The sequence below is a fragment of the Phaenicophaeus curvirostris genome, chromosome 9 (genome assembly GCF_032191515.1).
Source record: "Phaenicophaeus curvirostris isolate KB17595 chromosome 9, BPBGC_Pcur_1.0, whole genome shotgun sequence".
Classification (NCBI taxonomy): Eukaryota; Metazoa; Chordata; class Aves; order Cuculiformes; family Cuculidae; genus Phaenicophaeus; species Phaenicophaeus curvirostris.
The window spans coordinates 35,598,087-35,610,975 of record NC_091400.1 but is presented as its reverse complement, the minus strand read 5'-3'; the positions used below and the strand labels follow the sequence as shown (position 1 = coordinate 35,610,975).

Below are 12,889 nucleotides of genomic sequence, written 5' to 3'. Positions count from 1 at the left end.
TGGCCAACTACACAAACCACACCGTCTGCTTACACTCATGTATTGACATGACAAGTCATTTTAAGTAGCTAACATCAAACCTAATTGGTCAAAGAAGCCAATGCAAGCAGAAACAGAAGAAAAAGAAGTATGATTTTAACTACAAAGGAAACTGTTTCTTAGCATGCCACTCTTCAGGAAGTTCTGCCACCAACAGCCTCCCCTTTCAGATTTGCTGTCAGATGATGAATTTGTTTATCACAGGATCATTTACATATTAGGACAAATCTTGGGGCAACATGCCTTCCTGAAAAGGAAGGCTCGTGGATGTTGAGAAAGGATGTCCCAAGTACACTTTTACAAAGCCAGAAGAGTTCTCTTGCTCTTTTGTGCTTACCATCATGTTAACCAGATCAAGCACACAAAGGCTTTTCCCCCCTTCCAGGAGATGGCTATGCAGTGCTAACAAAGAGGAGCTCACGTCATCTTTATAGACAAGGTGGAAGTGACCAAGTATGGACATTTAAAATGATTACTGCATCCCAAGAGATGCCACTATTTGGATGCCTACAAATGCCTGTTCTCAAGACACCTGCCAATTTATTACTATCCACTTAGGATTTCAAGGTCCTTATCAGCAGCTGTTACGACACCAGCCATCAGTTTTTTGCATTCTTTCACTCCAGTATTTGAGCAAGACACTGGCAAAAAAAAAAAGATTAGCAAGACCTGCACCTGTGATTGCAGGCTCAGAAGGAATGATTAACTGTTTAGAAGTTTAAAATAGGCACTTAAGTACTGAATTAATTCGTTCCGTGATGAGTATATGCAACATGAACTTAGGTACTGCTTACATAACCACAAGACAAGAAAAACATTCTTTATTTAAAATGCTACCTTGATGACACAGGCAGTGAGCCAGTTACTGTAGAGCAGAACGGATAACAGCGTTGGCACCGTAACTTTCCTGCGCATCCCCGTGGTACAACACAACCACTGCCAACTTTGGAGGAAGTGCCTACCAGCACCAGTCCTGCGGCATTTTAACTCTCCACAGACCGGATGGAGATCACAGGGATAAACGCAGGGATAAGAGACCAGACTGCACCATCAGCATTGGTAGCACACACAAAACCTTCCTCAAGGATTTCCAGCTTAGGTGAAGTACTAAAGACAAATTATTTTCCCTCAGAGGGCTGCCTCCGTAAGTCTGGAATTAAAACATAAAATTACAGTTTATGTTTTCCTTACAAAAAGCTAGCAAAAATAATTTTCTAGCCTAATTCAATGGCAGGGAAAGTCCATAATTCCAGTATGATCCTCTCATCACCTCCCACACAAGTAATTTCTGGTAAAATTTTCATTGCATTGGAGAGGGAAGGGTTCTGAGGCAAACACAAAAATGAAAAAATCCAGAAGGACGTGTCAATAACACCAACCTAACAGACAGCAACAGGCAGCTCCAGTAAAGTTATTAACAAGGCACTGTGATATGCCTGTCTGCCTTGCTCCCCTCTGCTCTGGCAGCCCTGGCCATCATCTGCGTGCGGGCGAGCTATTAAGTGGACCAAGTATTTTGGCATCTCACTAATTATGGAGCTAACGTTTCAGATAATCTCCACTGATCAAATTTGAAGCCAGCACTTAAATACATGAGACAAGTAAAAAAGTAGTTGCATTCCAGGGCATTTCATTTACAGACACCCACAGCCTGGCCAGGGATGCTGCTAAATACAACCATGAAGGGTTTGAAAAGCTTTACACACTATATTAAGCGTCAGGTTGCTCTGAGGTTGAATTCCATCTGAGCACCACAGTTTTGACTCGACCATATGTGCACCAGTAGCAGGTCATTAGTATTTTTTAAAGATTCTGTTTCTGCATAAGAACAACCTGAACAACACATTAGGCCGAAACAGGTACAGCAAAAAAATGTGTGGCCAAGGAGATCAGCGTTGAACATCTAGTGCTGGTAAAGGTGAAGTTATTGCAAGAAATAAGAAGAGAAATTTTCAAGCACAATATGAGGAGGGGTAAAAATCGTATCAGGCAAGTAGCTACATGCTTATATTATCCTCTCAGCCTTACATTTGTCCTCCACACTTCTACCTATTTAAGCCTTCAGGTTTTCCTTTGAGCTCCCCACAGCAGTCCTGTTCTCTTTGTGTTTGCGCACACACGCTATCCTGGCAGGGGAAGCAATTGTGCTGGAGCCCTTCACTTTGCTATAGCTTTCAGGTGTCATTAACAAGCCTTAATGGGAACAGGATCTGCTAACCACTTGTGCCTGTCAGCATAGGCACTCCAGTCCTTGTGCACAGCATGTGGATGCTAAGCAGGCAGTGAGCTCAATGCCAGGTGTTCCCTCTTCACCTTCTGTCATACTGAGATTTCTAAACTTCCACCAGGACATTCTTTTTGTTTAATATTGCAGCAGCTTCTCAAAAAAGCTTAATGTCTGTGCTGTCCCAAGAATTTGAATGAAGGAAAAAAAATTGCCTTGGCTTCACAACTTGTTTGCTGCAGCAAACTTTGCTTTCAGCCGTTTGAACGAGTAGCTGGTAGGGACTGCACTTCATTGCATAATAAAGTTAAGAGGGCACACAGCATCTCTAAAGGCAGGCATCCGCAGACCTCACGGCTGCATCAGGAAAAAGGCTGGAAAACCATTTTGGACAGTTGCACGCGATGACATCCCTCATCACAAAGCCTGTCCATTTTCTTAAGAACAGATATTGGAAGAGTTGACTGTCTCCTTAATACCTCTTGACTGATGAGGACAGGCTGAGAGCGCTGAGGTTGTTCAGCCTGGAGAAGAAAAGGCATCACAGCAACCTTCCAGTAGCTGAAGGGGTCTACAACAGAGCTGGGGAGGGACTTTTTACAAGGGCATGGAGTGATAGGATGAGGGGGAATAGCTTTAAATTGGAAAGGGGAAGGTTTAGACTAGGCATAACGAGGAAAATCTTCACAATGACAGGGGGAGGCCCTGGCACAGGCTGCCCAGGGAAGCGGGGGCTGCCCCCTCCCTGAAGTCACAGAATCACTAGGTTGGGAAACACCAACAGGATCAAGTCCAACGGTTCCTACCAAACACTAACCCGTGTCCCTCAGCGCCTCATCCACCCGGCCCTTAGACCCCTGCAGGGCAGGCGACTCAAGCCCCTCCCGGGGAGGCGTCCAAGGCCGGGCTGGACGGGGCTCTGGGCAGCCCGGTCCGGTCGGGAGGTGTCCCTGCCCGTGGCGGGGGTGGGGGAAGTTGGAATTAGATGGTCTTTAAGGCCCCTCCGAAGCCAAACCGCTCTGCGATTCTGTGACTCCGCTCTCCGTCGGTTCCCGCGCTCCAAACGGGATGAGGGCCCGGCACCCACCCCGGCTCCCCGAGGGCCCCGCGGCGCTGCCGCCACTCACCGTCGGGGGGCGCTCCCGCACTGCAGTACCCGGCGCCGCCGCTCCAGCACGGAGAGAGCCTGGGGGGCACCTGCAACACAAGCCAAGCAGAGAGGACGCGCGCTCAGCGCCGCGGGCCTAGCGGGACCCCGGCCCCTCCCCGCGGCCTCGCGGGCCTGGAGGATCGGCCCCTCCCTCACCCAGCTCCCCCGGCCTCTCCCCGCGGCCTGGAGGATCGGCCCCCCCCTCACCCAGCTCCCCCGGCCCCTCCCCGCGGCCTGGAGGATCGGCCCCCCCCTCACCCAGCTCCCCCGGCCCCTCCCCGCGGCCTGGAGGATCGGCCCCCCCCTCACCCAGCTCCCCCGGCCCCTCCCCGCGGCCTGGAGGATCGGCCCCTCCCTCACCCAGCTCCCCCGGCCTCTCCCCGCGGCCTGGAGGATCGGCCCCCCCCTCACCCAGCTCCCCCGGCCCCTCCCCGCGGCCTGGAGGATCGGCCCCCGCCCTCACCCAGCTCCCCCGGCTCCCCGCACAGCCCAGAGCGCAGCCCGCTGCCGCCTCCTCGCTGTCACCGGCTCCTTTAAAGCCACGTTGAGCTGAGGTTTAGAGAGAGCCGGCTACGTTATTATAAAAAGCAAAATCACGCAACAGCACCACTCTTCAAAGGTTAAAGAGCCAGGTTCTAGCGTAACTGGCAGGGAGGTCGGGAGCTGGGGATTAAGAGCTTCATTCCTGGGCTGTTTTCCACGCTGACACTTTTTTCTTGTCCTTACACAACGGAACCAAACGACAAGATGCAAGCAGCAAACGTGTCTGTTCATAGAACAAATAGTTCAAGAGAAAAGAAACCCCAAACTTGCTACTGAGCTATTAAAAAAAAAAAAAAAAAACCAACACAAAAAAAGGGCATGAATAGTTCTCATGTTCTGAAACCTTAGCAAGGGACAATTTGTTCATGAAAACCTAGAATCAAACCGATTTAAAGTCTGTCTTCTAGGAGGAGTTATTTCAGTTGTGCATAAACCCAGCAGTGGAATTACAATTCTAGTACACGAGAGCCCAGTTTAAGCACAACACCAGCTCTCACCTGTCTGCGGTTCAGACGTTTCAGTGACAAGCACTCACATTTTCCAAAAGCTGCAGACCAACAGAGATACTCCTATGGTCTTGGGGTTTTTTTGTTTGTTGATCCCTAAAATACAACTATCAAACCTATATTTTTATAAAGGTATCTCACACAAAGGGCTCGTTTTTAAAATAAATTTCTAATAGAAGTTTCAATCAGAACCCAGGCTGTTGAGTAGTTCTCTGCCAAATTGTCCAGATCTCCGTATTTTGTGGAGTTGCTTTCAATAATCTACTTAAAGTAGCTTTATCTGCTGCTTCACTTTTCTTCCAAAAAGATTGCTGTGCAAATCAAGGATAGCATCACCTATACCGGTCTGTCTTGGGCCTGTGGCCCCGATGGTCAGTGCACCAACAGCTCTGGACACACCCTCTCCGTTCTGCTGCATCTACACTCCATTTTTCTCAGTCTCGACAATGAAAAATCAGCATTTCTCAATCTTCCACCTTACCGTTGCATTTTCAGCTTCCCATGGTCAAATCAAACAGGCAGTTCACAGGAAAAAAAAACACTGGGCTTCAAACAAATGTAACCAAACTTAGCGATGTTTTTTTAAAAAACAAACCAAGCCCTATGTCTTGGGAACCAAAGGGCAAATTTGGCTTTTTACATCTGAGAAATAGCAAGTCTTCTGGACTGACAAGCACCCATGTGCTACTGCTCAGCAACAAGGATCATACCTCACCTGAAGAAAAACAGGTTTAGAACTGAAAAACACCCCAGCAAAACACAGACAGACTCACATCCTGGATAAATCTGGCTCTGCTGTCTTGGCATCACTATTATATCATGAAGAGCATCAGCAGCTTCAATGATCAGAAGCCACACCACATGCAAGCCAGTTTTCAGAACCAAGTTTCTCCTATGGAGGGAAAGCTTCTAGAGGAAATTTTTAAAAAAAGACCTTTTCCTATTTGAAACCAGCAACTTCAATTTTAATCTTTCCAAAAATAGCATTGGAACAGATACAACAATAAGTAGGCTGAATTCATACATTGAGACACAAACCCTCCCATGAGAGAGTGCTACCACACAGCACTGCTTGCCTACTTATTTTACCTGATCTCATGGCAGAGCTCACACTTTCAGATATGTCCTTTTCCCTGCTTTACTCTTCCCTTTTATGTGACATTAATCATCTGTCTCTGAAGTTCTGCACACTAAGAGCCTGCCTTTCTGTCAGATTTGCATGGTAGCCTAAAAAAATTTAGCAGCCGTTTCCAGGAAATCCTAAACCCACTAAAACCAGCTTATCCCATTGCAGAATAGCTATATAACTGAAAGATCTTAACAGCCAACATCCTCAAAGACTCTCCCCTAAGGCCATGAGGATTCCACAGGCATAAGCTGTCCCCACAAGTCTCCTGTCCTTATACAATGCAGGCAAGAATGAGGGAAAGGCAACATGGGTTGAAATGCAGGGCATGTGTGGTGACTCAGAAAGCTGAGGTGTTCCCAGATTTAACCTCTCTGACAATTCTTCCACGCTGATTCAAGTCTGAACTGTCTCCGTTTCATTAACCCCACAGTCATATGCTGCCATCATGTCTTATACGAATGAAGGCTGGTTAAGCTGTACCTGTCTGTCACTCTGGCAGCCCTTAATGCTCCCTGCGACACACACTGCGGTTAGACGCTTCTTATCCAAGAAACAGTTTCTAATGGCTAGGAACAGAAAAGAAGGAACAAATGAATTCAAACTCAGCAGAGACTTAAGTGTCATCTTCTGCCAACAAAGGTTAGTGAGAGCTTAAGGCACCATACATCATTTTTATTCTTGAAGGGTAGTAGTTGTTTTAAAAAGTGGGATGGAGAGAAATGTCTGAACCCTTTATCCAACACCTGCAATTCACAGCTTTATGAAGGAAGGCTGAAGCCCGGGACTGGAGCAGCGTGGTGTAGAGTAGAGGAACAAACAGTCAACAGCTCACAGCTTCAGCAATTAACTGTGGAATAACTACATCCAGGTTTCAACCCACCCCAAAAGCACTGAAGCCCTTTATCCATCTTGCCCCCACTTCAGGGTTCCAACTACTCCTGTTCCTATACTCAGGCTGTTACGTTTTGAGGTGCCTGGAACAGAAATCTGCTGTCCAAGCTCCACGATGCCTAACTTATCAAACCAGCCAAAATTTTTGCACCAGTAAGCTCCCACTGGATTTAAGTGCATCTACCTGTGGAGGACTGGCTCTGGCCAGCCACCCGGCCAACTGCTCTCCTCAGCCGGACAGGAGGATGCAAGATGAAAAACTGATGGGTTGGGATAAAGGTAGGGATATCACTCACCCATCACCCTCACTGGGATAATGGACTTGACCTGGGAGAAGTTGATTACTGCCAGTGAATGTAGATACTACCCAGAAACAGACAGACATGAACCCACCTTCCCCTTATCCCACATCTTTTTCCAGGATCCAATTGACTCCATTGTTGCCAACTCCTTTCCCCAGCTCGAGGGTTGCAAGGACCTTTTCAGTCCTCAGATGAGGTGGATGCCTGCAGCAGACTCTCCTCACATGGCTCCAAGGGGACAGGGAGAAGACCTGACAGCGACACTTAGGCCCATGATACTGGCAAACAGGGATCTTACTGCTGCCAGCACCCAGGTGCAGACCACCCAGTTTCAAATGCCTTTTTCAGCATCCTCTCTGGCTTCCTCAGAAACCTCCAAAGACATAAAACCAGGCCAGACTGGCATCGGAGATCTCTGCCTGCATCTCTCACCTCCTTCTTCACCACCTCCATTCTTTTGAGACATATGGACACCTTGGCCTGCTTCCAGGATGTCCCTTCGAAAAAAAATCTTAGTCTTCCTCTGAAATCAAACCTAGTTTTCACAGGGATTTATTCAACAAATCAGTAACCCTGTACGGAAGCTGTCCTCCAAATTTTTGCTATGGTGTCTGGATATGTTCACATAGTAAATAATACATGAAATATTTCCTTCAAGACACACAACACGCTTCTATTCGAAAGCCTGGCATGCAATCAAACAGCACTTGCTCTTGCAGGGGTAACATTCAAACCACATTGCTTTGCTGTCATGCGTCTGATGTGCAAAACCCCCCCACGTTTGACCAGAGGAGTGAGCGTGGCAGGGAAAGCCCTTGTACCTGGGAGCCCCACAATACTGAGCACAATTTTCCTGAGGAGTCAAGACTGTTGCCTTTTTAAACCACACAGCTCGTCTCCCAGGCCCCAAGCACTTGCCTAAACCCCACTAGTTTGAACTCAATTCTTGCTCTCTGCCAGCACACCCTTACTCACATCCCACTCAAGAGGTCAGATTTTGCCCCAAAAAGAACCTTTCGCACCTGCTGCCTCCATAGGGCAACATTTCCATGGATGAAGGTCAAGCAAATGAGAGCCTGTCTGAACTGCAGCGCTGCTCCTCTTGGGTTTTGTTTTTCTTTTTTGTTTCAAAATCAGGCTGAGGAGACATACGAAAAAGGCAATGCCAGTAAGATGTGGGAAGTGTTAATCTTTGCATTTGGAAGCACTTTGTACAACCTACACATTAGCAAAAGGTCTTCATTTGCCGTGCTTCCCTTGGCCGCCTGAATTTTCCCTTCTTCCAGCATTATTACAGAGCTTCATCACATCTGCTAGGAAGGGAACATAAACAGGAGGTGAGCTATAAATATTCCCTTCCCATCCTGCTTCCTTTGCCCATCTGCCTTAAAAAAAAGAAAAAAAAAACCAAAACCCACACAGGTAATCCACAGTGTCCAGGAAGAGGTGGAGGTAGAAGGAAGGAGAGTCATTCTTTGCAGAAAAGGAAAAAACAGGGATGAAGCAACTGCTCCTCATTCTTCATTGCACCTTTCTCCCCAGCATTACCGCTGCTGTAAGGATGCTACAATGATGGGGTTTGTGACAGGAACACTGCTGCCCGCAGTGGCTTTGACAGAGCCTCTTGAAGGCAAGAGAGGGAAGAGGAGGTGATGAAAGGGAAAAAGTTTAACAGAGATATTAGGCACATTGGTCACGCGGTCTCTCTGCTGCTTGCCTTGCCACCATCCACACCAATTCCCCCTAACAACAACAAAAACCCGCAAATCAAAAGCTTTCCTCAGCCTATATCCTGAATTTTATTGCAAATAACTTGCAGAAACAACTGCACTATGCCTACTCTACTTGAAACAGATGACAGCCACAGTACAGTAGACCACCACACTCCTGCTTCCATCCAATCTCCGCACAGGGCCGGAACATTTCCCTTGCAGTTTGTGATGCCAGAACACGGTTTCACTACTAAAACATTTTGGCTTTACTGGAGAAGCAAATTGAATTGAATTCCATTTCTGTAAGACAGCTGTCACAGTCATGGGGAAAAAAGACAAGAATTTTAATACCCTTGCATTCTAAAGGTTTGAAAACCAGAAACTAAACAAGGTACCATGATACACTGAAGCCTGTGTCAGCTTTGAAAGGTGAGCAAAAAGACAAGGCAGAGCTGTATTCCTTTCCCCAGTTTCCAGATTCACTGCTTGCACCTTCCTATACTGAAAAGGATGGCACCTATCTTCTCAAACAAAAGGGGCTTCCAACCCTAGTTTAAAAAGCAGTTCGAAGAATTTAGCCAGTTTTGATGCCACCTGGCTTTAGGGTGGGGTCTCAGCCATTCATATCTGAAGACTGTATAACCAGCAAGAGAGGAGGAATCAGATGGATTCCTCTCAGCAATTTCCCCAGGGCACCTGACTGCGTTTTTCGGTTTGTTTTCTGCCTCTAGCACTGAGCAACCCCACTAGTCAGCCCTGTTGGTCTTTGTTCTGGACAGTTTAAAAGAAGAGCTGTGACCCCTCTTCTCCCACCTTGCTGCCACACTGCATAAAGAGCTCTCCAGCAGGAAAATTCAGCTTACCGACACATCCTTGGCCCTTCCAACACCAGGAATGAAACAATAAGCAGAGTATGAGGTGAGAATTCCACAGCTGCAAGGAAATTCCTTCTGCCTTGGTGCATGCTGGAGAACAGCCAACTCGCATTGGTTTTCCAGGGAAATAAACTCAGAAATGAGGGAACCTTGCATTTAGCTCCTGAAAAGAAACAGCAGGCTCTTGCAGACTTCGGAGTCAGTGCCAGCATGCATACAGCTTCAGTGAAGCTGTGTGCTCTGAAACAGAGACAGGTATAACATCCTGCAAGCCACAACAGCCCAGTACAGTCCAGGACAGAGGGAAATCGTATTCCCTGCTTGTTTTCCTGCAGGGAAGAACACCATAAAAAGTCCTCTACATTTAACCTTACCCACGTTTGGTTCAAAAGGGGAACTGGTGGAAAAGAAAAGCAAGTACTTTGCCTCTCCCTGTCCAAGGCATTCTTCTGTAGTTTTTTTGCACCCAAAGTCACATCCATTCAGTCCAAGCATTAAAGACCAAAATTACTTCCTTTTCCCAGAAGACGAGCCTTACAGAGTAAGGGTGGAGACAATTAACTTTAAGATCAAGGAAACCTCAAGTAAACGTAATATTCCTATATGTTAATGTTTAATATCTTTTAGTTAACAATGTAGCTTGTACCTGACTATTTTGCAAGCTGAACTCCTGCCTCCAACCTGAGAGAGGAAAGGGCACAGTGCTCACCTCTTGTGTGCCACCGGCACATGCTCGAGAAAGCAACTCCACCAATGTCCTGTCCCATGTCTTTATCAATGACCTGGATGAAGGCATTGAGTGCACCCTTAGCGAGTTTGCAGATGACACTAAGCTGGGTGGAAGTGTTGACCTCTTGGAGGGTAGGGAGGCTCCAAAGGGATCTGAACAGGCTGGATCCATGGGCTGAGACCAACAGGATGAGGTTTAACGAGGCCAAGTACCGGGTCCTGCACTTGGGGCACAACAACCCTACGGAATAGGAGAAGCCTGGCTGGAAAGCTGCCTGGAGGAGAAGGACCTGGGGGTGTTGGTTGACAGCGACTGAACATGAGCCAGCAGTGGCCCAGGTGGCCAAGAAGGCCAATGGCATCTTGGCTTGGATCAGAAACGGTGTGGCCAGCAGGTCCAGCGAGGTTCTTCTCCCTCTGGACTCAGCACTGGTGAGACCGCTCCTCGAATCCTGTGTTCAGTTCTGGGCCCCTCACCACAAGAAGGATGTTGAGGCTCTGGAGCGAGTCCAGAGAAGAGCAACAAAGCTGGTGAGGGGGCTGGAGAACAGGCCTTATGAGGAGCGGCTGAGGGAGCTGGGGGTGTTTAGCCTGGAGAAGAGGAGGCTGAGGGGAGCCCTCATTGCTCTCTACAACTCCCTGAGAGGAGGTTGTGGAGAGGAGGGAGCTGGGCTCTTCTCCCAAGGGACAGGGGACAGGACAATGGGCAATGGCCTCAAGCTCCGCCAGGGGAGGTTCAGGCTGGATACCTAAAAATTTTTTACAGAAAAGGTCATCGGGCACTAGAACAGGCTGTCCAGGGAGGTGGTTGAGTCCTCATCCCTGGAGGCATTTAAAAGATGGGTAGATAAAGTGCTCAGGGACGTGTTTTAGTGGCAGATAGGAATGGTTGGACTCGATGATCCAAGAGGTCTTTTCCAACCTATGATTCTGCAAGTCAAACACAAGTGAAGGGCAGTGCTCTGCAGCAGCAGATCTTCATTGACACTAACAAAGCACACCAAGAAGACAAACACACTTATTTTGAACCTTATTAGTCTAAATAGTGCATTATATGCAAATTTGAAGGCTTCCCAATTAGAATTTCTTCAGCTCATCTCTCTGTGTGGAGTTAGGAAAAGGGGGCTGACCCTTCCATACAGCAAAAGGAGCAGCCCTGGGGTACACAGGAGCATTTTGTGTAGTTTCAGGAATGCAAACTGAGCAGTATCTCCCAAGTTCCTCAGCAGCATCGTGTTACAGGGAGGACAGAGAGAAGCCACTTAGGTCCTGCTCCTCTGGAGGAGAAAAGCATTTATCATCTGTGGGACTGCATCCCAAAATCCCCTGTTCCCAAACTTGGCAGCAAGTGGGTTCTACTGGAACTACAGTGCCTGCACTGACTACTTCATCATCAACCTCTAGAAAGAGACAGAGGAGTCCCAGAGATCAAAAGGGTTTTATTTAATTGACCACGGATAAAGGAAATGACTGTAACAGCGTTCCCAGCAGCACCTACTGGTTCAAAGCTATTCATTTCAGTGTTTCCAGCATGGAATTCCTGTGCTGTGGGATGGACCAATATAATTAAACTTCCATGGCTGAAAGATGGACAGAGGCACTAACAGCTAAACTAAGTTTGAGGCACTCTAACAGCTGAACACACCCTCAACAAAGGCTGCTTCTCCCTGCCCAGGACCACTGCAGAGCCCACGCCAGCCCTTCTTCAACCCCAATTAATCCTGTCAGTTCCTGTGCCTCCCTCCACTGTCACAGGGAAACCACCTGAGAGCAGGTATAAGGACACACACACTACACACAAACACGCCTTTAGTCTATATAATGATTAATTAAGTCAACAGTTCTTAGTTAGGTCGTTAGTAAAAGAAAAACAGCCCAAACACTTTCCCACACGTAGTCAATGGTTACCAAGTTATCCACCACCAGTATTTGTGATAAACGAGGATTACAGAGGAGCATTATAACAGGAGTCAGCAAATATTTGGTTCCACTTAGGGTTTTTTGGTTTAAAAACAGTTTGTACTAATTCAATATCTTCCAGATGACGAGGATTGTTTTAATAGGGTTTTAATTGCAGGCTTTGAGATTGTTTCAGCTCAATTTTCCTTTTGTTTTAAAAGCCCATAACATAACATTTAGCATGTTTATACCTCTAACCATCTAAAAATTCTTTCCATAGAAAAACTGTTGCAGCCACATTAAAAAAAAAAAAGTCACAAGAAAGATCCAACACTAAACAAATCTGTTTTCAACAGCCAGGCCTGAAAAGCTGATTTGAACTACTTGCCAAGTTATGGTCTGAAAACCATAAGTCAGACAAGTCAGCACGCTACAAAGGGTTTGCCATTCACACTTCTCTCCAGTATGAATACTGAGGTTCAATTCATATTTAGAGACTGAGACGCCTTAAAAACAATGCACTAGAAAAATGACCATTTTCCTAGTCATTAAGAGCATTTAAGAATCAACAGCCCTGGGAAAAGAGATGATCCTGGGAGAGGGGGATTTGGAATGGAAAGTAGTGAAAGATCTTTGGCTCAATCACTTCTTTAAAGCTTTTCCAAATGAACTAAATTGGGTTAAAAATATTGTGATAGGTGCTCAGTGGTCTAGATGGCAGTGATTTACGCTTTGGCTCTGAATTACACAAGCTGTCAGAGACACCTTTACAGTTCGTACTTTCATTGACAGTCTCAGCTAGTTAATAAAAATGGAAACATACTTCTTGGGGAAAATAAATATACTCACAAAACAGAGAAAAAACCTTGCTAGGGAACAAACACAGGGAT

The 12,889-nt window shown here is 46.8% G+C and overlaps 1 protein-coding gene across 3 annotated transcripts in view; it reads right to left on the bottom strand.

Moving 5' to 3' along the window:
• Positions 1-12,889, bottom strand: part of MCU (mitochondrial calcium uniporter) — an 86,514-nt gene that overhangs the window by 10,622 nt on the left and 63,003 nt on the right. For 2 of the 3 annotated variants that reach the window (XM_069863936.1, XM_069863935.1), the window contains exon 2: positions 3,391-3,460. In XM_069863936.1, the coding sequence (XP_069720037.1) occupies positions 3,391-3,460 (70 nt within the window). Of the gene's footprint in view, positions 1-3,390; positions 3,461-4,861; positions 4,910-12,889 lie in introns of those variants that run through there. The other variant, XM_069863937.1, reaches the window with a different exon arrangement.